The sequence below is a fragment of the Trachymyrmex cornetzi genome, unplaced genomic scaffold (assembly GCF_001594075.2).
Source record: "Trachymyrmex cornetzi isolate Tcor2-1 unplaced genomic scaffold, Tcor1.1 scaffold156, whole genome shotgun sequence".
Lineage (NCBI taxonomy): Eukaryota > Metazoa > Arthropoda > Insecta > Hymenoptera > Formicidae > Trachymyrmex > Trachymyrmex cornetzi.
The window spans coordinates 574,943-597,508 of NW_017296157.1; the positions used below are offsets into that span (position 1 = coordinate 574,943).

The 22,566-nt window shown below is 30.1% G+C and overlaps 4 protein-coding genes across 4 annotated transcripts; all 4 read right to left on the reverse strand.

The window, feature by feature from the left end:
• Window positions 1-58: 58 nt before the first annotated feature.
• On the reverse strand, window positions 59-5,406 carry LOC108758371 (cysteine sulfinic acid decarboxylase). Its single transcript, XM_018503280.1, has 8 exons — window positions 5,278-5,406; window positions 4,353-4,537; window positions 3,307-3,604; window positions 2,063-2,251; window positions 1,922-1,986; window positions 1,435-1,621; window positions 367-536; window positions 59-305 (listed from the first exon to the last, which is right to left on the reverse strand). The coding sequence occupies exons 1-8, from the start codon at window positions 5,404-5,406 to the stop codon at window positions 59-61; spliced, it is 1,470 nt and encodes a 489-aa protein (XP_018358782.1).
• A 1,478-nt stretch (window positions 5,407-6,884) lies between these two features.
• LOC108758350 (leucine-rich repeat-containing protein 15) lies at window positions 6,885-10,242 on the reverse strand. Its single transcript, XM_018503244.1, has 9 exons — window positions 10,116-10,242; window positions 9,622-9,735; window positions 9,412-9,562; window positions 9,194-9,265; window positions 8,989-9,132; window positions 8,251-8,638; window positions 7,839-8,098; window positions 7,136-7,541; window positions 6,885-6,908 (listed from the first exon to the last, which is right to left on the reverse strand). Exons 1-9 carry the CDS (start codon window positions 10,228-10,230, stop codon window positions 6,903-6,905), a joined length of 1,656 nt encoding a protein of 551 aa, XP_018358746.1. The 5' UTR covers window positions 10,231-10,242; the 3' UTR covers window positions 6,885-6,902.
• A 1,083-nt stretch (window positions 10,243-11,325) lies between these two features.
• LOC108758321 (uncharacterized) lies at window positions 11,326-13,323 on the reverse strand. Its single transcript, XM_018503201.1, has 3 exons — window positions 13,198-13,323; window positions 11,812-12,123; window positions 11,326-11,674 (listed from the first exon to the last, which is right to left on the reverse strand). The coding sequence occupies exons 1-3, from the start codon at window positions 13,217-13,219 to the stop codon at window positions 11,616-11,618; spliced, it is 393 nt and encodes a 130-aa protein (XP_018358703.1). The 5' UTR covers window positions 13,220-13,323; the 3' UTR covers window positions 11,326-11,615.
• A 760-nt stretch (window positions 13,324-14,083) lies between these two features.
• LOC108758342 (uncharacterized) lies at window positions 14,084-16,047 on the reverse strand. The gene is made up of 3 exons (XM_018503232.1): window positions 15,249-16,047; window positions 14,513-14,803; window positions 14,084-14,355 (listed from the first exon to the last, which is right to left on the reverse strand). The coding sequence occupies exons 1-3, from the start codon at window positions 16,033-16,035 to the stop codon at window positions 14,126-14,128; spliced, it is 1,308 nt and encodes a 435-aa protein (XP_018358734.1). The 5' UTR covers window positions 16,036-16,047; the 3' UTR covers window positions 14,084-14,125.
• Window positions 16,048-22,566: the final 6,519 nt, after the last annotated feature.

Sequence of the window (22,566 nt, forward strand, 5' to 3'; positions counted from 1 at the left end):
AATTATATATATTTTTATATAATTATATATAAAATTTTTTTTCCCGGGCATGCTTCATTTACAAGTCAGCTCCGGCCTTTTCTATTTGATTAAGAATGTAATCCATGGACATTAGTGTGGATGACGGATGACATTTCACCATTATGCGAAAGAAATTGCCCAGGTTTGATCGCGGTAAGGACGCATAATCGATCATAAGAGATCCATCCAGAATCAAACGTTCTCTTATTTCTACTGTGACAATGTATATTCTCTCCCACCAAGTTGGAGTCTCTTTTGCATTACGCATGCTCGGAGGTATGTACCTAAAAGAATCCAACACGATAAAATTACGAATTTTGCGGAAATATATATAAGATTCCTTACCAAAAACAAACAGTGGTACTATCATATTTTTCCAGTACAGAGCGAAAGCCATCGGTCTTTTTAATCTGTAACAGTAAGTATTTTGCACAGAACATGGCTTTATCCACCAACTGCTGTAAACCGCTCATGCCATGAGCTTTCCACATTAACCAAAATTTCATTGCGTCGACCTTGAGACATTTTATTGTATTATCAAATACTTAGCCATAAAAATTGAATAAAATCTTAATTGTTTAATCATCGTGTTTAATCTTTTAAAAGAATCTATTAAGTGTCTTTTAGATGTCTTTTTATTTCTTTTGCAAAGAGTCTTAAATAGTTTTGAAAATGTAGTATTTCTAGGGATGGGAATTAACGCGTTATTTGTAATGCCGTTATCGTTACCCATAATCTTTACAACAATAAATTTTTATGAAATATATAAAGAAGTAAAACAGCTTTTTACAATTTACTTTCTTATTTCCTTCTACCATCTTGAATCCATAATTTTAATATAAATTGTTACTCTAATAATAATAATCGATATATTTTATTTAAAAAAATAGAAGTTATTTATTACTTGAATATTTGTCAAAAAAAAGATAGCATTACTTATTATTTAACCTCTATTAAATATTTAACTTTTGTATTTTTTTTTAAATATCCCATCATATCGTCGATTAGATTTCCGAATTTCTTTTTATCCCTAAATACAAATTACAAGATCTAAAAATTTAATTAAAACCCAAATTACAAGAGACATAGAGTTTTAAAATATCACAAAAAACACTAGTCTTAGAGCCGCATTATTGCTACACAGATTTTAAATAACTTTAAACTTTTTGCTGTCTTGCGAATTTAAGATAAAAAATTACTTTCATTAATATTTTTATATTATTTAAAAAATATTACGAAAGTAAATTATTTATTCAATTTGCTCTTGTTTTAGCATTAAAAATGTGATGGAAAAAGTAATGAATCGTTACTTTTCGAGTAACAGTAACGGTAATGAGCTACTTTTAAAAAGTAATTTTTCCATCCCTAGATATTTTGTGTATACTTATCAAATAGATTGTGACTTGTAATTACCTTTCTACTGTTTTGTATACTCTTAGCACTCGTATCTAAGCAGGATACAAATGTATAATGTTTTTCGTCTTTAATTATTGTTTTTAAATAAGATTGTACACTCGCATCACGACTTTGAATCAAAATCATAGAACACTGATATGGTGCGCCGAGCATATTATGCGGATTCCAAGTCACCGAGCACGAACTACATCATTCGAAACAAAGAGAAGATAACTGATGATTACTTTGTATCAAGGAATTTTAATTTTAAATTTTCTAAATATAAATACCGCCAAAGGAAGAAAATATCCTTTGAACTAGTAAACATTGTTCAACATTTTATTAAACCGATTTCATTTATTTCGAATAAATCGCGTACGTAAAACAATTATCTAGGATCGATATACAGATCATTTATAATTCGATTGATATTTGTTATGAATGATCGTTACGGTGACATTGAATTATAGAATAGTTGCTTCTTTTTTCAAGAATAATTACAAACCGTCCAATGCTTCGTAATCTATGTCGGAAAATGTTGGAGAACATCAAAGGACCACAATCGCGAGCCTGCAAACAATTTTTTATTCATATTGTTTCCCTATAATTCTAATATCTTTTATACTGCATACGAACATCTACGAACATCTACGTGTAGCCATAAGGAATATGTCTGACAAATGTCGAATATTTTCCGCAACGGATCGATAGCCCCGAATACGGGAGTGCCGGCAGTGACGTTTAGAAAAAACGGCTGTGTCCTCAGTATTGACGCTTTCTTTAAAACTCTTTTCAGATTATTTACATCCATGCGACCAGACTTATCCGTTTTTACCTGTAACAAAAAGAAATGCGATTATCAACTCTAATTAAATTTAATTTAATCGAGTTTAAGAGAATATCAGCAAGACTGCCGAACTTTAATAGGATTAATACTATATTTTAGCGATGAAATGCAATTTACACACGTATATTAACACATCATTACCTATTACATACAACACACTTTATCGGAGAGATATCCTGAGAACGTCTTCAGGACGTTCAAAGGACATAGGAATGTCCTTTGGGCGTCTTTAGGACGTCCCTTTGAAGTCTGTATGGGGATCAATACCGCACGCAGCATATGTATAAACTTTCATAAAGAATTTTTGAATCGAATTAAGCGTCTAAGTCCAATTCTAAGAATTCGACGTTGTTTTTTCGTGTTAGCTGCTAGTCTGGAGACTCCAATTTCGTAAAAACAGATTGTAGAGTTTTTATATCAAGCAAATTTTGACAGTTTTTACATAAATTAAACTGTAAGAAATGATAAAAAGGATCTCGATTTCAAAACTTTTTTTTGTTTTTGACATAAACTACACCAAATTATTAATGTATACTTCAATTCTAGAAAAGAATTTTCAAATCTATAAAAGTAATACATACAAAAAATACATATACAAAAATTCTTTACAAAAATTATTGCGTTCAATCGGTAAAACAGACGCCAGTATCCCTTTGAAGACCAAAAGATTTTTTTTAGTATTTAAGAAGAAAAATTAATATAATAAATATGTGGATATCATCTATAACTACATATTTTTTGACAAACATTTGTTCCAGCTAAAAGTAAAATAAATCTATAATTTAAAAGCTAACTTTACACTACTTAATTAATAATATATAAATAATTAATCAAGCTATTCACAAATTATATTGATAGAAAAAAACTAATGAAGTAGATTTGTAACTGAAGTGGCATCTGAGCTAAATCAAATCAATTCAGAAGATAATAATACAGGTAAAAATTTTTAATTTCAAAATTTTATTCTAAAAAGTAAATAAAAAGAGCAGGTAAAAATTCTATTTCGATAAACAATTCCTGTCCTTGACAAACAATAATAATACCGTGTAAACGTTTTCGGTACCAAAACCCAACCAATGAGCAGCTGTCATAACGGAGTGATAGCCACATTCACTGGTAAAACACGATAAAGGAGTACTTGTTAGATGTAAGCCCTGTCTATTAGTTGGATACAAGGAACATGCTTCTCCTCTAGCGGCCATCATTGCATACATGATCGATACAGTGTCATTCGGCGTTATTATACCATCGCTGCGAAATGGAAAGCCCATCAACTTCAATGACGCTTGTATCACAACCTTCTCGATCAGCGTAAATACAGGAGCGTTTTCATAAGTATCTCTAACAATAAGAAGAACGGTCGAGAATTATAAATGTGAATTACAATTCAACTATTACTTAATTTGTAATTTACTTGATCTCAAACAGAATAAAAATTGTAAACAACTAAGAGTCAATACGTGGTTAAAATTAAAAACAGAGAATTATTTGAAAGGCCTTTTAAATAATTCTCTGTTAAAAATTGTAACATCAAAATGGCATCAAAAGTGGCTCTAAAGCGATTATATTAAAAGTCACTTTTCGATATTAGTCACAATTCCTTTTAATGTCATCATTATTCCGCCTGAGATATATCTCAAAAAGACAAATTCTTTAAGTTATTTCTGAAACCATTGTAAAATATGATTTTTATTTTAAAAAACCAAACTCTCTTTTCCCTATTTTAAAGTCTTTAATACGCATTAATTAAGATTATAAAGTTATCTTTTTAATCGCAAATTATTAGCAGTATTATATGTAAGAAATGATAACAGCATTAATTAGTAATCACATATTTCTTTGAAAAAAAAAATACAAAGCATTACATTTCTCGATCAAAATAGACACTCTACAGCCGGTTTATAGTCAATAATCGATTCTTCTCTTTGAGACTGTCTTAAGTACAGTCTTAAGATGTCATAAATCAATCAGAGGATTATATATTAGCATGTTAAAACATTACTTATGTCTTACAATATAAACGGACTATGAACACCGTCATATATCTACTAGTATTCTTAATTGTTTGACTAATTGGAATTACATTTACATGCTAGTGTTCAATGTTTCCATTAAACAGGAGCCAACTAATCCATACTCGTCAAGGCCCTCATACAATTCATTATGAAAATGCGGACTGGGCGTTTTCACAGATCGTCGTATAATCTGTCGTATTACGTCTTCGATTTGCTGATCGCTTGCTGGCTCATTGTCCAAAGAAAATGATATCTCCTTCTGAACAAAAATAATGTTGGATGAGAAGTTCATGGTGATAAAAGATTTTAGCTAGATCGAAGCTAGATCTGGAAATGGTATAAAATTCACATGTAATTATTTAAATATTAAGATCCAGCTTTGATCGGTATACACTTCTTTTCTCGCTTGTTATATATTCGCATTGTACGGTCCCAATAAAATTTTATTGTTGTAAAAAATTTTCTTATTCTAATCAGCCAGCCATTATTATGATGTTACCACTATTGTGTGTAAGTACGACCAAAAGTATCGAATTCGTGTTGAGCTAATATATCGTCCTTTCAATGTTACTAAGATCACAATAGTAAAGGATAACAAGCTATATAAATATTTCAATTATTGTTTACTTTGTTTTAAACGTTGTTTAATATATCAGTTTTATAACAATTTCTTCATCAATTATTCACGTATGCATATATTTCGCATAGATAAATTAAACAGATGACTTATTTTGCATTTATACTTATTTGAAAAATATATAACATTATAATTAAATTATAAGACCAATTGTAAGATAGTAAATAGAAGTATAATGTAATGCAAAATTATATTATATAATAAAAGTATAATTTTCAAGTATTACAGATAAAAACATTGCCGTAATAGTATAATGTTGAAAAGCAAAGAAAAGCCAATGAGTAATTTAAACGAAAGCAGATTAATACACACATACACATTTAAAGTTGATTATTAACTTAAGAGATTAAATTATTATTTACCTGCAAATCTTCGGGATGAAGGGATTGTATGACAGGACGATCAGTTTGATCAAACGCTTGTTCTTCTTTAAGGATCTTTAAAAACTTCTCGAATAGCTCGATAACACCGTTAGCACTTGATGCTGCCATTACGAAGAGTAGGTAAATTGTAATAAAATGAACGCGATCAATCGATAAGTTCGACTCTCTCGTTGGATCCCTTCCATTTCGAATTGTTCTAAATGCTGTGTTTGTGTTTATGTGTGTGTATTTGAATTATTATTATAATGCGGCTGGTAATTCTCATTGTATGCTGTGTTATAACGATGTTATACTTTATATTTATTAATTATATAATAATTATTGTAACATATATGAAAATTTATCTGTAAGGATCCGTCACTCTTAAGTTGCAGTTCATCTGTCCGCGAGATTGATGTGCATTAACATACCAAATATTTGAAGCAAAGTTACATTTTATTATTAATGAAATAATTATTATTTCATAATCTTTTTACAACTTCGTAATTTGTATATATATATACTTGCATATCAATCTCATTCAATAAATAAACACCGAATAAAAGTTGTGAGTAATTTTTACAAAGAAATTGTGTGATTATATTGATCTCAATTTTTTTTATTTAATTTAATATAATGTAGCTTTCATTTTTTGATAAGTATAGTTTATTATGTTTTAATTCCATCTAATTACAAGTCAATGATATCGTTTAATATATAAACAGACTTTGAAAATGAGTGATTGTACAGGATAATCGATAATTGTTCTAACGGACTTCATGAACATATAAAGCGGACTAAACTAGGATAGAAAATCCCTTACCATTTTACAACTTTCGCAATAATTAACAAGATATTTATAATTGCTAAAAATTACCGAAAATTTGTTTCAATAATTTTTTATTCAAATACTATCAACTTTACAGAAAAACTGCAAGAGACAAAAATTATTTATTTTCTTCTCATAGAGCTCTAAGAATTTTTTTAGAATTTTTTCAGAATTATTTAATACCATATTTTTTTATGTTGATAAAAATGAGAAAATGCGGTACTAAAAAGTTGATAAAAAATTCTGAAAAAATTCGTAGAGTTCTATGAGAAGAAAATAAACAATTTTTATCTTTTACAATTTTTCTGTAAAGTTGATAATATTTGAGTAAAAAATTATTAAAGATTTTTCCAATTTTCGGTAATTTTTAGCAATTAATATTTTGTTAACTATTGCGAAAATTGCAAAATGATAGAGGATATTCCGTCTCAGTTTAGTCCGCTCTACATATCCATGAACTCCGTCAGAACAATTATTGGACACCCTATATCTAAGTAAATATATTTTTTTAAAAGTTCATTTTTATATGAAATTCTGATGCTTTATATCTTATTTTATGTTATAATTATTATCATTAAGTGTTATTTGTTGGATTATCACACAAACGTAGCTTGTAATTGCAAGAAACCTAGGTATATTTCACTACATTTCTCATATAAATCAAAATAAAACAAAAAGTAGTTGAACATAATTTAAAAAGAAATTTTAAAAGGGACATTAATTATCACCAATTTTCTATGTATTGTACAATATTCCATTCTTTGTAGAAAATTCAGAGGTTTGAGCTTCACGTCTTTCACACCTGTAATAGCATAAGCAAAAAATAGTAAATAATATTTAACTAGAGAAGAAATAAAAATCATCATTATCTTGTTTCATAGCACCAAATTTAATTTAATATTTTTATATAAATTTCTATATCTGTCATGTTGTAGGCTTATTGTGTTATTGGAAAATAAAGACTAATATCTGAAATATTTAATCTAATTCTATTTAATCTAATTCTATTTAATCTAATGTAATTCGTACCAAAATTGTATCTTTCCTAACTACTTGCGGCGAGATGGATGGTGCTATAACGTCGAGGGGTAAGCGTGGAATGATACCTTTCATGGAGGCCCACTGACCTTCGCAGAGTTCATGAAAAGTCAAACGCAGCAGTGACTGGCCGCCTAGTATACCTGGCCCCCTACATATTGCACCAGCTCCAAATTCCCAGATACTCCAATTACCTGTCATAATTAAAACCCGCTGTATCTGCAACGGATTGGTCAGATTCGCAAAACTGGCGAATCTTTTGCGCAGCCAAGAAGCAACATAAGAGGCACGACAATCGCAATGCCAGGGATTCTGACTCAGACGTACTTGCTGAATTGTGAATATGGCGTCCATACTACCGGCTGGCAAGAAGGAGAGGTCATTTGATTCCAGTTGTCTAAAAATTACGATATGGCAGAGAACAGAGAGAGAGAGAGAGAGAGGAGAGAAAAAAATATTATTTTTTTATTTATATATATATAAGCAAAAACAGATTTCTAATCTAAAAGTCGTAGTAAACAGATTTATAAAACAAATATATAAATTGAAATTTTATTTGTATATTTAAAAAAAAACTTGTTATGATATAAATATATAAGTAAAAAAGTTAAAAAATTTTGATGTTTTAAATAATATTAATTTTAAAGTAAGTAACATTACAATTAAGTATACAGAATTCTTAATATTGACTCACAGTTTCCGTAAATTTGGCGTGTCTTCAAAAACTCCCGACTGTAGTATCCTTAGTCGATTGGATTGCAAAAAAAGAGAAGTAAGATTGAACAAGCCGCGAAAGACACCTCTTACTAGAATTTCTATGCGATTGCCATAGAGAATAAGACGTTCCAAAGACATAGATTTATTAAATAATCCAGGTGGCAAATATTTCATATGATTATGTCCTATTCGAAGTTCTCGAAGCGCTGGCATACCGTGTAATGCTTTTGCATCAATCTATATAACAAAAATTCAAATTATTTAATCTTAAAGAGAAATAATTTTCTAAAACTTTATAATATGTTCCATAAATATATTATAAATACTTTTTATAACATTGTAATTCTTTAAAACAAAATTGAAATTTATAAAATGTAAACGATATTTACATGAGATATTCTATTGCTTGATATTTCTAGAATTTCTAATTGTGCCAGAGTTAATAATAATCCCTTGGGCAATTCCGTTAGTCGATTGTTCCGCATATTCAATTCTTTGAGAGACGTCAAATTTTTGAATATACCATTAGGCAGCTCTTTTAAACGATTTTCCTCAAGTGCAAGGCGTTTGAGATTAATAGTGTCTCGGAAAATTGAAACAGGTAATCCAGCTAATCGGTTTTTACCCAGCAATAATTCGTCAAGAGTTCCAAGGCCGTGAAATGCACCGGGAGGTAATAACGAAATGCGATTGGAGGAGAGATCCAGCAAAACCAGGTGACCATTGCTCAAGAAAAGATCTTCTGGCAAAGTACGGAGTTTATTTGACGACAAATCGCTATATAGAATAAAAAATGTGAATTAAATTTTTAATAAGTTTATAAAAAGACAAGAAATTGTGTCAATTTCCACTAAAAAAAAAATAAATATTAGTACAGCACATTTAATAATATTTTTTTACAAGATGCATTAAATATAATGAATTTTAATATAATTATAGAAGTATATATACAAAATACACTTCTATATGTTAAGCATTTAAACATTTTTTTTTTAACTTTCTAGCTAATTTTCTCAAAACAACTATTAAAAAATTATATGAAATTTCTACGAAAGTATTGATACTTTGAGTTAGTTCTTGTGTTTCTTTCTTAATTAATAGTACTAGTAATTAAGTATCCGACGTACAGTATTCGGAGATTCCTTAGTTCATAGAATTGATTGCGTTGCATTTCCTTCAACAGATTATTACTCAATCTGACATTTGCGATACCGTGCAACGACAGGAATAGGCTCGGTGCCAAATGCTCTATTAAATTACTGCTTAGATCTCTGTAATTCACAATTTCATTAGTACATTATACATGCATCTTTCGATTGTTACACAACTCACAGATGGTGCAACTGCGTCATATTCTTAAATGTGTCTCTGTGCAGAGCGCTGAGCCGATTACTTCCAAGGTCCCTGAAAAGGCACGCCAAACAAATAATTTTTATAAATTATATAAAGCATTTCTATCTTTAGGGTTTAACTCGATTACTTTCTAAAAAAGATCCGTCATTACATATCTGTTCAACAAACATGACGATATTATTTTTTAAATTGCTTACAGCCTTAACACATCGGCAGGGACCAATTGCATCGGAGGTAGATCCAGCAAATTGTATCTCCAACAGGACACCGATTTCATTTCCGGTACGCATTTGCACGGTCCTTCAGCACAGACCTCCCAGTCCTCCTCTTTCAGGCTGATCCGCCAAACTGCAAAAGCATGAGTGTCCTTTCGTGTCTCCGTCGTATATAAATCTCACGATTTTTACCGGGATGCTCAACCGCTCGCAATCTGCGTTCGAAACTGGACAGACGATTCTTTATCTCCTCAAAAATCGAGATTGATTCCTCCGAGAGGGCCGGCGTCGATGAATATTCCGTATCTGCGCTCATGTGAGATGTTTTATCTCAAGTTTCGCGATCGTGCATTTTGGAAATTGTAACGAAAATACGCGAAAAGAGGTATATAAAAAAAGTATAGTAGTTTTGTAAAATATAATTTTTCTATTCTTTTTAAGCGAAAAGATCTATCTTTCGAAATATATATTTTTTATTTTAGGATTTTTAAAATTAAAGAGTTTTTGAAATTTTAGACAAAAAGATACGCACATTTTCATAAATGATATTTTATAATCTCCATTTAATATTTTCAACTTCATACAGTATAATAATTATTAATACAATTTTGACTGGATTGCTTTTTGTATTCTTCAAATTTAATTCAAACTGTTAAAAATAATTGTAGGCGAATTTATTCAATTACCTGTAGAAATCCGCATACTTGCGGTGCACATATGTGAGACGAAAGAGTACGTATTCGTCTTGCACAATGAAAGGAAGACGATTACACAGTAAATTTTTGAAGATAAATCGGTCATGTCACGGACGGTTCGGACTAAACGACACATCATAGACGGGACAAAGTGCATCAGACTGGGGATGCAGTTCCCAAGTCAACTGTTGTTCTTCATTGCGCACAACCGCATCCTCATTAACTTGGACATTGATTTGGAAGGTAAACTTATTACAATGAAGATTGACAGACAATGGCCCCACGTGTACAAATTATGGCCTTTCACGCACTTGACGATGTATACACCCTATTAACAAATCAATTTTCTAATATTTATAATATATCTAAAAAATAATTAGTCGGCATAAAATTACAAAAATATTAATTATTTGTTATGTATAGTAAATATATGATTATTTTCTAAACATTACGATATTTATTTTACGATTTTATAACAAAATAATTTAATGAAAATATGATAGTTATGTAACGCTGAATCAGAACAAGTATAACGAAAAAGACAATTCAATTTTTTCCAGTTTATAAATTAATGTGTCTTCTATTATGTGCCATCTAGAAAATAAACTATAAAGCTTTGACATTTATTTATCAATTGGTAATGATATCTTGTCTAGAATGTGTCGACATCATTCGTTATACTGTAGTTACAAGAAAGCAACGGAAACATATTACGCAATACGACGATATACATATATGCATTATAACACATGATATTATTTTGATATTATTATTTAATAATAAATAAAATAGGAATTAGATATAATAATATTCTTTCTTTCCAAAATAACAAATATAATAATAGGTGAAGGCTCCGTTTAATCTTTAATCTTTTAAATAAAAAAGTCTTTTTTATAACGGGTGTATCTCAAAATTAAAATGCATGTAATGTTTTATACTTACGCGATTATATAATAAAAACAAAAAACAAAACAAATATGGAAATTATTCAAATATTTCAGAATTAAATTAGAATACATTTTCTTAACTACATATTTGTGTTAGGACAGATTGTAAACGCGATTAGAAAGCCGGATTAAATTTGCGTACCGAGAATACATTCTATTCAGTACCTGCACACACAACTTACATAATTAGAAACTATAATATGTACTGGGATCAACTACGCAGAAAAGGAAGTAATTATGAAAATCAAAATTAATTGTTGCTCGTCATTAATATTTATTAGATACATACATTTTACATTGTATATTCGTACATAGCATTTAGTTTAGTAATCAATTTTGTTGCTAATTTTGTCGCGTAATTATATCCAGCTTCCTTGTGTACCATCAACTCTATTCTCTCATCATTAGAGGAAGAGTTACATTGTTACATGTTAAGATTCATTTACTCGAACTAAATAAATTCACGATAATAATCTAACAGTTCATTCAACGATTAGTATTCTACTCCGCAGTTTTTGATGTTTTTCCAAGATCGAGTGATTGTTTAGGACAGTCTTACTCCGCCGGATCCAGGACACTCTCCTTTGCTCTTCACAGCCAATTCTAAAATTGAAGTACAACATGATTAATGTAATTAATCTAATAAATATAATTAATATATAAATAATTATAATATAATTATTATCTAAATAATTAATAAGATTAATATAGCAATTTATATGCTGCTTTCATGTACTTACTTGTGCCCATCTCGCAATTGTGAATATCCAGAGCGCACTGCGTTCCAAAAGTTCTCGGCTTAAAGCTGGAGTCGACAGGATCGTGAGCGCAAATAGGATCATAATCAGTCCCGCAATCTCGCGCGCAATCCTTCTTATTCTTCTTTGCTTCCTTGGCCGCTTTGATAGCGTCCTTTACGTCTTTCGACGCGGTCGCAGCTTCTTTGATATCTTTAGGTTCCTTTACATCCTTCATAGTAGTGTCGACTTTTGTCTCGTCGGGAAAAGCGTACGTTTCCTCGCATAATGTAAACATGCTGAGGAACGCGAAGGCTAGGAAGAATCAAGAAAAGAGACAGAGAGAGAGAGAGAAAAAAGGATATGAAATTAAAGATAATTCGATTTTAATCCAATATTTTCCATTTCTAATCAAACATTTCCACAAATGACAGAATAGTTTTATTTAATTACAATAATGATAAAGAAGATATTGATAATATCCTCTGATAATTATAAAAGATTATCACTGTAATGGAACAAAACGTAATTTTAAATAATTAATGCAATTTTCAAAAGCCTTTCTATTAACGAATTACAGACAGGATAATATTACGTAAATCTATTGATAATGGCTTAGCCTCTCTGCTGGGATGCTGCGCGGCCTTAATACGCGTCTCTATTGAATGATTGCAGCGTTTTATTGAAATCAAGGTTTATTTTAAATCGAGATCAGTCCGCTCCTTGCGGCGATTGTGACGTTTCTTCGCTCAAGGTCGTTTACGCCCACGCCCACTTAAAGACATTTCCTTTTGCTGTGAGACTTCTTCAAAAATTTCAATTGCTCTCTCACGCGAATCATAGTTGCGATTTTTATTCTTCTTACATAATTAATCAAAACTAAAACGCATAATTTTGCATAATTTTACGGTGTACTGTCGATTGAGGTCAGGTCAAACTAGATTTCAAATTGACGCAATTTCGAAAAAAGTGCTTACAAATTGCAATAATACCGATTTAATTTTTTCAAATTTTTATAGTTAACATATCTAACCTCTAAACTTTCTGATTTTATTACTTCTATTAAAAGTTAATATATAAAAAAGGTTTTATAAAACCTCTACAAATACGCAATCAACTAGCAACAATATAAACTGCATTAAATATTGTAATATTTTAATATCATGTTAAAATCTTTCTATATTTTTTAAACATACGCAAGTAAATTATTAATTCAATCTATCAGCATTTAATGAGACTTTTAAATATATTAATATTAGCTCAAATATTAACTCAAAATCATTATATATATTCAAATTTATTTAGCAGAAGATACATTTATTGTTAGTTGATAACAAGAATAATCGATTTTAGCGCTATAAAATCTTAAAGTCGTTGCAGTTTTCGTACCAACTATAACTGCTACCTCCATTGTTCTAGCTGATCGACGGTCCGGTTGAAAATCGATGAAAATCAGCAGTTCTAGGCACAGCGAATGGCTATCACGAGAGAACTGGCATATCGTGTCACCATGCTACGTTTATAAACTGAGTGTAATGGTTAAATCTATCCCCACCTGAGAGAGATTGAGAGAGGACGTATTATGCCTGGTTAATCTTACTTTATGTGGCGCCTCATTTTCATATCCGACGTATTCGCTAAAGAAACGCAAATTGTAATTAATTAATTAAACATTTTTACAAAATACTACTATCTATATGTAAAATAGAGAATGTACTCAATGTCTATATAATTTAAATTTTTACACAATATTATATTATCATGAATTAAGATAGCCGATTATCACTCTGCAATTTTAATTGAATAATTCACATTTTACATTATAAGTTTATTATTCAAAAATAATTTTCCCTCGCATCGATAAAAGGCATAATAAATACTGCGCATTCAACATTATGCAGATGTATCTTTATATTTGACATACATGTAAGGTCAGCAAAAGGTGAATTTGTTAAAGTTTTATTTTCCAGCGTACTTTGCTACTTGGTACACAGTGGCACCGAATAATCATGGTATCACAGCGCTGTAAAAGGAAAGATCATTCTTGTAATCTTCTCTAATCATGTCGTTCCGACTGACGTCGATTACGAAGTAGATTTGACAGCGCTCTATATTCATAGAAATTTTTAACGGATTCCTTTATATAAAAAATTTTCTAATTTATCTTTGCAATAAAAAATCGGGAGAATAAATACAGCATTTTGTATATTGATGAAATAATTTTTATAAGTGTAGATAAATATACATATGAATAAATAAAATTACAAAAGCAGGGAAAAATGAAGCGACAATGAAACTTGATGATAATGTAAATCTCTCAATGGCCTCTTTGTTTTGTGAGTTGCCTTTCTTCATCTACATAACTCTTAAATAAATTTAAATAATCATGCCAAGATTCATGGAACGTAAATGCCTCGGCAATGCGACACGCAAGGGTCGTGCATTTCTCTGTCGAATTTGAACGAGCATTGTTTTGCGTCTCGTACTTCTCAACAGAGCTTTTTACTACATCTTCGAGATTGTTTAGTGTTTCCATACTGGCATAAACTAAAAAATATGAAAATAACGAAGTACAATAAATAAGTTAAGAAAATAATAGTTTTAATTAACAACATTTTCGTTTAAAAAACCTCATTTCAAATCCTTTACAAAACTTTTATTATAATTAAAGTTGGAAGTTCGGAGATTTAATCTAAGAACTTACGCGCTGAGAACTTGCGATCCTCGTCATCATCTTTATTGGAAACTTTTTTCTTGATGATCTCAAGTTTAGGTATGAAAAGCAGCAAACAGATTACCGCAATAAATTTCACGATCATTTTAAAGATCACCAATTTCAGTATGATTTTCGCGATAGTAAATGCATTTAATTTGAGAGCTAACGGCAATCCTAGATCAATACTTGGCAGAAGAGAAATTTGAGCCACATCCGAAAGTGAGTAGGGTGCACTGTAAACCGGAGGTGGAATGGAAGTATGTATTGAAGGACCATATCCTAAGGAAATAAAAAGTTAAATATTATGTCAAGTGGTCAAAAAGTTCTGAAAAAGAATATATATATATATATATATATAATTCAAATTAATCCAAATCCTAATAAAATTCAAAATAAAAGAAAAAAATTTTCGAAGAATCAATTTTATTAGTTAAAGATAATTAAAATAATGCGTCTCTAAAACTCATTAAATTATTTTAAAGATATAACATTATACATTTGCAAATTTTGAAAAATTTTAAGCAATTCTTATTTAAGTACGACAAAAAATTAATAAATAATAATAATTATATATATAAATAAATGTAATTAAATTTTTCTATTATAATGTAAATTTTGTACCAAATTTTAATGTAATACTAAATTTATTATAATAATAATTATAATGTAAACTTAAGTGGATTAAGTCATTTAATTTTGATGGCCAATAATATCTTTGTCTTACCTTGTTGAGGTGGTAGATAATTTCCGGGTGGTCCATACGAAGAAGTTTGAGGATAAAGCGAAGGACCATCATTCGGATGTTCGTACAAATTCTGTGGCGGACCATAAGAATTCTGTGGTATGCTATACCGATGATTGTAGTCCATCGACGGCTTAAAGGATTGAGGATAAGAATCGCTAGATGAAAGAGCGTTAGGCTCACCATAAGTAATTCGCGGACTCTTCGACGCGTATATCGAATCGGGCGAACCGTACTCTGTTTCTGGCTTGTAAATAGGCCCCTGCACATACTCTCTCCTATTTATCTTCGTCTTTGAGTCCGTCTGTACGATCCCTTCTCGCGGATCATCGCTGTTATGTGAGTGTATCAGTGCCTGAAGATAGCTGTCCCTTTTCCGAGCGGTCTTCGGACTTTTGCTAACCCAAGACTTGTGATTGTCGACATGAGAGCCGCGAGGACCTATATTCTTTGATATGGTTCTTTGGGGCACGGCATACTCTCCGGAAGATATTTGACTAACAATCGTAGGAGATACGAAAGGAACAAGTTTTGTAGAAACGATATGATTAGAATCAGTGACGATTGAGGGTTTGGTCGACAAAGGAGGACCGAGGACTAGTTCCTTCCCCAAAGTTATCGATGCTTCGGATTCTTTGGCCTCTATCTTCAGAGTCGATGCACCTGGTGTATCCTGATAATTCGAGGGCACAGTTTCGTGGGATGAGACCAAGGTGAGAGAAAGCAAAAAAATTTTTAGAATCCAACTGAGTCGCTGCTTTTGTGACATTTTTATGATATGTTGGAGAAATATCTGCAATAAAAGACATATAACAAAATTAATTTCTATAAATTATAAAATTTATTTGTAGTATTTTTATAACCATTATAAAAATTTTTCTAATAGAAACGTTTAACGTCATCTCAATGATGATTCTATATGTTTTAATAATTTTAACAACAATAGATTTTTATTTTTTTTACCCATGAGTAAGACTTTAATAAGATATTAAGGTAAATGTTACAAAATTTTAGAAGTTCTATAATACTGATCTTCCTCATACGTACTCTAAATAGATAGTATTTTAAATAGATAACACGAGACAGTGAATAGACTTAGAGAGTCTACAAGCATTCCTTTCAATTAATTTTAATTAAAAAAAGAAGAGATGGGCAAGTAGTACAAACAAGCAGCACGACATGAAATGCCTTCTAGATGAGCGCCGAAGATTCCTCTTGAATACGAAATACAAGCAAATGTCGCGCATACTAAACGCATAGCGGTCTTCGCCCCTTTTTAGGGTAACCATTTCAACAATAACCTTAATTCATGCGTATATAAAAATAATAAAACAACTATATTTTATAACTTTACAGTAGACTTCTTATTGTATAATTTGACATTGTTATGATATAATTTGTTATTATCACTTGTATTGCTATCTAAATTGCTTTTTAAATTTATTATTATATAATATTTTTATTTATAAAATAATCCTAAAATTAAACTATAAAATATATAATGGCAAATTTATAAATACACAATAACATTATTTTAATTATTAATTAATGAAAATAATTATTAATAAAGCTTAATAGAATAATATCTAACAGAGCTAATTAATTTTTAGATAAAAGTAATAGCAAATTTGATTAATTTATACATATATAAGAAATAAGTAAAACATTTTTTTTAAATAATTGTATTTTATCATGCCCACACTGTGCTTTTATCGTAAAGTATGTCAAAATCGTGCTTTTGCCGTGAAATATATCAAAATCGTTTTATTATTTTTTTATTTAAGAAAATACGTTTAAATTGTTTATGCAGCGAAATTAATCTTATCGCTTTATATATTTAAAAATTTATTTTTTATGTTTATCAATTTTTATGTCACTTTTATATCAAAATATGTTTGTGATATCTACTATAATGAATAAGACAAAGACTTACAAATGATAAATATACATGCGTTGACTATTTCCACTTAAAAATATTTTTCCACTTCCAACAAAAGATAATGCGGACTTTTAGCTCCTCAGTTGCACTGTAGGATTTCTTTCTTCTCCATAAATTTGCTTACTTGCGAATTATCCATTCCTGCATCAAACACAAAAATCTATAGAACTGTTCTAACGAGTGTTGACCTCACGAAAAACATTCTTGCTGACTGGCACTCACGTCGATCAATGCTCGTGAATAAAAAGTTATCGTATTTGCTTCGCCTATATATGCCGTTCGCATTCGGAAGGGGCACGAGATTCACGTTATTGGGTTACTATTCCACCGTGCCCCTTCGATACTTCCAGCACCACCATCGATTGTTATCCGTCTGCTGTAATATGAAAATCGTTTTAAGTATTATTTCTTTATTTAAGAAAATATATATTTAAATGATATATATCGCAGTATAGAAATTATAATTAAAAAGAAATTATAATTAAATAAAAATTATATATATAATTAATGATTCCTTATGTTATTATCAAACTAATCTTAATACTATGCTAATTCTAATTTTATATTTTAAAATAAAGTTATAATGTTACTATTAATAGGTATTAAACTAAATAAATAATCATGTGTATCTCTTTATAGAATAATTTTGTAAAAGAAAGAAATACGAAATTGTTAAAATTACTTTTAATGAGCACCTCCAATAAGTGATTCATAAAAATATGACTGAAAACGTTATTCTAGTATTTATTATAAATTGTTAAAAGCTTTAAAATGACAATGGGAGGAGTCAAAAGCATGGCCATTATTATGTGCTGTACGATGCAGTCTATAACGGTGTTACCATCTTTCGAACCTCCCACAATACTTTGATCCAGTGGCACACTTTTTTAGTGACATTCTTTCGGTGATTCTATTATCTTCCAGAGAGGTATACAAAATGTTGTATTCGATAAAAGTCTTAACAATCAGGTACATACATTCAGCAACCAAAACACGTACAAAAAATAAAGGAAACGTTTTTCTTTTACACTATATTGTTCTTTATTCTAAAATTATTTTTATTATTTTTAAATAATACAAAATTTTTTTCACGATAAATTTTACTGACAAAAAAAGATAATTTGTGTATTAATAATTTTTGTCAAAATAAACAATTTAATTTTGTAAATTATAAATTATAAACTTTAGTTATATAAAGTGTGTAAAATCTGTGGCTTATTACGAATACGTTTGAAAGGATTATTAAAGCAGTTTCTATGGCCACCCCCGATCAATATGCTATCTGGGTTTCTCAGCAACCAAACACGATGCTTATTCACGTGCAAGATTTGCTTGTCATACACAGAATTAAGAAGATTTAGAAACAGTGCAAAAACAATACAAATTTTTTATATATTTCAACAGATTATAAAATTTAGCAAAATGAGTTTTTCTATAACTGAAACAAAGTACGCTTTGTTTTTCCGAGCTCGACAAGTAAAGTGTATTTTTTTAATGGATTTACATTGTTGTATAGGTGGACGAAGTTCGGAAAATCTCATGACTTCGTTTTTGTTGGGAAGGAAGCTATCGCGACGGCTTCCGGCATTTATGTGAGTTTTTTGGATCTGAACACGAGAGAGAAACGAATTGAACGCTTCGATAACAAAGAGAGGGGCAATGGTGCATCGTGTTTGGCTGGACATTCGGTATAGAATACGCACAATTGTTTATAGTATCTATTTATTTAGGTTATTGAATGTTTAAAAAATAACTGTTAAATAATATTGTTTAATAAAATCAATATTTTGAATTTTTCTAGACAGTTTCCATGTTTTCTGTAGTCGAGAGAAAACATAATCCCAAAATATCAATATATATGTATCCGATGCTACAAAGGATCTCCAGATGCATACTACCCGACAAAATCAATGGTTATTTATCCTGTTCTTTTGCTGGTACAGAGTATCTCATAAGCCTAACTACCTTCCCCGATTTTCAATTGATTGTGTGGCTCTGGAGAACCGGCAAACATGTTGCAATGCTTAACACAAAAATAGACAATCTTAATCAAGAAATTTAGTAAGTGTTCAGTAACTTTCCATAATACAATTTTTAACGTATTGAGAGCTGGCAGCTAGATTCTTTAATTTTTTTTAAGATTAAAAAAATTAATAAATTGTTTAACTTTGCCAGTTGTTCACCGAATCCTCCACATTTGATATCGCAACTTGGAATTGATAATAATACACTCTCGATCTATCAGGTGCGTACGTGCTCCAAAATCGTAAGTATACATTATGTAAATGTACTACTTCCTGAACACAGAATTGTGTCTTCATCCTGGACATTAGAAGGAAATCTATTTGTCTCGGATGAATTTGGAAATGTATGGCTCGTGGCGATAGAAGCTAATAAGTTGTACTCGGTGGTAAAATCGAAAATACGCGAACATCCAAGAAATAAGCCCATTGTTGTCAGTCATAAAAACGGCGTAATAGTTGTGAATCCCAATAGTGAAATTACGGTGCGTATTAATAAATATTTAATATAAATGAAATGTTTAATTGTTGTACTTTATAAAATTATAAAATTAAATATAGGCTAAAAACAGAACTAAGGGTATGTATTTAAAATATTTTCATTTAAAATACAGTTTTTGCAATATAGGTTATTTTATATTTTGTATTTCAGCAAAGCATATTATAAAAGTATCACTTATTTTGTATCTCAAATTGAAAGTTCGAAAGTTTTATGTAATTCGTAATTCAAATAATAAAATATTGTCAATCTTAGTATTTAAAATGCAAAATACAAAATACAATTGTCTTACAAATACTGTTTTAGATATAAAAGTATTTCAAATACAGGCCCAACCCTGCACTAAAAATATATTATTGTTATTTTTCCACAAAGTTTAAATTAATTTTTTTATTGTACGATATTGTATTATTATAACTTAATTTTTATTTTTCAATGTATTACAATTTACAATATTTCAGTTTTACAAGAAGACGTCTGCGGATTGGAATGTGGCATGGAAATTCATTTGGTCGGTTTCGACTTTCTATTCTATACAAGTAGGGAAACAACATTGTTTCAAAGATGGGATTTTGTTTCATTCTAAAAACGGAGAAATTTTTGAGATTTGTACGCAACAAGACAACATTCCTCATATAGAAGTTATTTATACGGACGAAATTGAATACAAAGCATTGTTTTCTATATCTCAGCGTACAGATCACGTCGCGACGTTAGACCGATTAGATCGTCTTTGCATTTTCGAGTTATTGACCGGTAAACTGACAGCGAGATTATCTCTGAAGCATCACGGTGAAGGTAAAATCAACATAAAGAAGCCTAAGCAAACATTTAATTTTTACTTAAAATTTTTACTTAAAGCATTATTAGACATATTTTTTTAATTAGTTAGATTATTATACTATATCATAATTAGTCTTCTTTCATTACAGTTCTTCACGTAGATTCACATCCTACCTTACCAATGCTTGCTTCGTGCAGCGCTGCTGGCAATTGCATACTAATCGATGTCATAAAAGTTTCATTGCCCAAAATTTTTAATTGCTTCCATCTCTATGGAAACTTACTAGATAAAGTAAAATTTTCACACCATGGCGAACTTTTGGGAATTAGCAATTCTCAAACTGGCATAATGTTCATTATTGGTAAACGATGTAAACAACAACGTGTAAATGTTCTAGGATTTATAGAAATTGATGGATATGTAAGATTATATAAAATTATATTAAAATATATATTGTTTAAAACATTACTTATTATATTATAAATTATGTAAGAATAGAGATACATCGGTTTATGTATTTTTGAAGAAAAACTGAAAATAATTCGATGTTTTTTTTGCGTTTTTTTGTAGATAGCTGATTTTTTGATATACGAAAAAAGTTACGACCGTTTTGAAATCTTGATCCTAACAACAACTATTCCTTCTATGGCTTTGATCGGGGGCAACAAAGTGATTGTGTACACTTGCGAGAATTCGGTCGAGTTCTGCACACATGCCGTTTGCATAATAGATATATCAAGACCTTTCAGGTCGCTCTATCATGGATGTAAGCCTCTGGACATATTAGGTGTACCTTCTTTGTCTAAACAGTTACATAAAATGGAAATAGAGGTGAATATTCGATTATACGTACAAATTGAAGTACCAAGTGAGTTAAATTGCATTTTTATAAAAAATGCTTTACTTAAAAGGGGAGTAGATCAACATTCTTAAATATTGATTAATTTAAATAATTATCAAGATAACTCTTGCAAACATTTAATATTTGCCAACTTAATGGCTAACTGGAAGGTAAGATTAATTACTTATTTTGAACATTAAGAAAACTGAATAACAATACTTTTAGTACTCAAAGTAAGTAATTAATAACTTATACATTTCAGTATTAAATTTCTATAAGGAAGTGAAAATACATTTTTCATGCTGTATGCAAAATTTTTAAATATTATATATATAATCGTTATTTTAATTTTTTACCCTGAATTTTTTTACTTAAATTCTTAAAAAAAATTAATTTATCTTTTTTATGTAGAATGATTTTCAAGATATCGTCCTCACAGATGCATTGTTAACCATGCATCAGCTGAGAAACATTGGAATATATGTTACCGATTCTCGAATTGTAACATATGGATACGATGGCTTAATTATAGTTAGAGATAACATGGAACTTCGCAAAGTGATTGCAATTTTTATGCCACACCATCGTACTCAAGGTGGCGTGAAAAGTGCAATTTCTTCGCAATTTGGAGAAATGATCGTTTCTCTCGGTAGAAATGGCGATGTTGTTGCCAATCGAATTCGGTATTTTATCTTTATTTGTTCCTTATGCATTATTGAAATCTCTATTTAGAAAATCATTATAAAAATAAATATAAATTAATTTAATTGTACGGCAGCTTACCAGAGACAAAAACAAATTTGACCGAAACTGAAACTATGAATATGAATTTAACGATCGAAGATTTTACTTCCTATCCAAACGAACAGTATGATCAAGGAAAAAAATCCTGGTTGGATAGTATAATCGCCGCTAAATTGAAAGCCGAACACGAGGAAGCTCTGCCTCTACGGGCTTCTATATTAACCGACCTTGAGAAAATTAAAACGCAAGTAATGTCTTTTTTAGGATTTAATTTTGATTTAGGATTAAAATAAGTTTTGCAATAGATAAGTGAGCTTCTCAATATAAACGAAAGCAAACCACCGGACGCCCGTTTGCCGATCTCGGCTTTTGATTTGGATCGCGAGGCCCGACAACGGAGAATAGAAGAGGCTCGGCTTGAACGAGACAAGTTGCGTCAAAACCTTGAAGAGGATTGCGCTCAACGAGATCA

Bases quoted from the DNA above. Each gene is read 5' to 3' on its own strand.
- LOC108758371 (XM_018503280.1), bottom strand. From the start codon at position 5,406: ATGGCAGCATCAAGTGCTAACGGTGTTATCGAGCTATTCGAGAAGTTT. The intron at 1,622-1,921 runs GTTTGTAATTAT...CGAATGATGTAG, and splicing joins AGATTACGAAGCATTGGACG to TTCGTGCTCGGTGACTTGGA. The intron at 306-366 runs GTAAGGAATCTT...GGATTCTTTTAG, and splicing joins AGTACCACTGTTTGTTTTTG to GTACATACCTCCGAGCATGC.
- LOC108758350 (XM_018503244.1), bottom strand. From the start codon at position 10,230: ATGACCGATTTATCTTCAAAAATTTACTGTGTAATCGTCTTCCTTTCA. The intron at 9,736-10,115 runs GTAATTGAATAA...ACATGAGCGCAG, and splicing joins AAGTATGCGGATTTCTACAG to ATACGGAATATTCATCGACG. The intron at 9,133-9,193 runs GTGAGTTGTGTA...TGTGAATTACAG, and splicing joins ATGACGCAGTTGCACCATCT to AGATCTAAGCAGTAATTTAA.
- LOC108758321 (XM_018503201.1), bottom strand. From the start codon at position 13,219: ATGGAGGTAGCAGTTATAGTTG. The intron at 12,124-13,197 runs GTACGAAAACTG...GATTCTTCCTAG, and splicing joins GGAGGTAGCAGTTATAGTTG to CCTTCGCGTTCCTCAGCATG. The intron at 11,675-11,811 runs GTAAGTACATGA...CTTCAATTTTAG, and splicing joins CAATTGCGAGATGGGCACAA to AATTGGCTGTGAAGAGCAAA.
- LOC108758342 (XM_018503232.1), bottom strand. From the start codon at position 16,035: ATGTCACAAAAGCAGCGACTCAGTTGGATTCTAAAAATTTTTTTGCTT. The intron at 14,804-15,248 runs GTAAGACAAAGA...TTATTTCCTTAG, and splicing joins TTATCTACCACCTCAACAAG to GATATGGTCCTTCAATACAT. The intron at 14,356-14,512 runs GTAAGTTCTTAG...CATATTTTTTAG, and splicing joins GGATCGCAAGTTCTCAGCGC to TTTATGCCAGTATGGAAACA.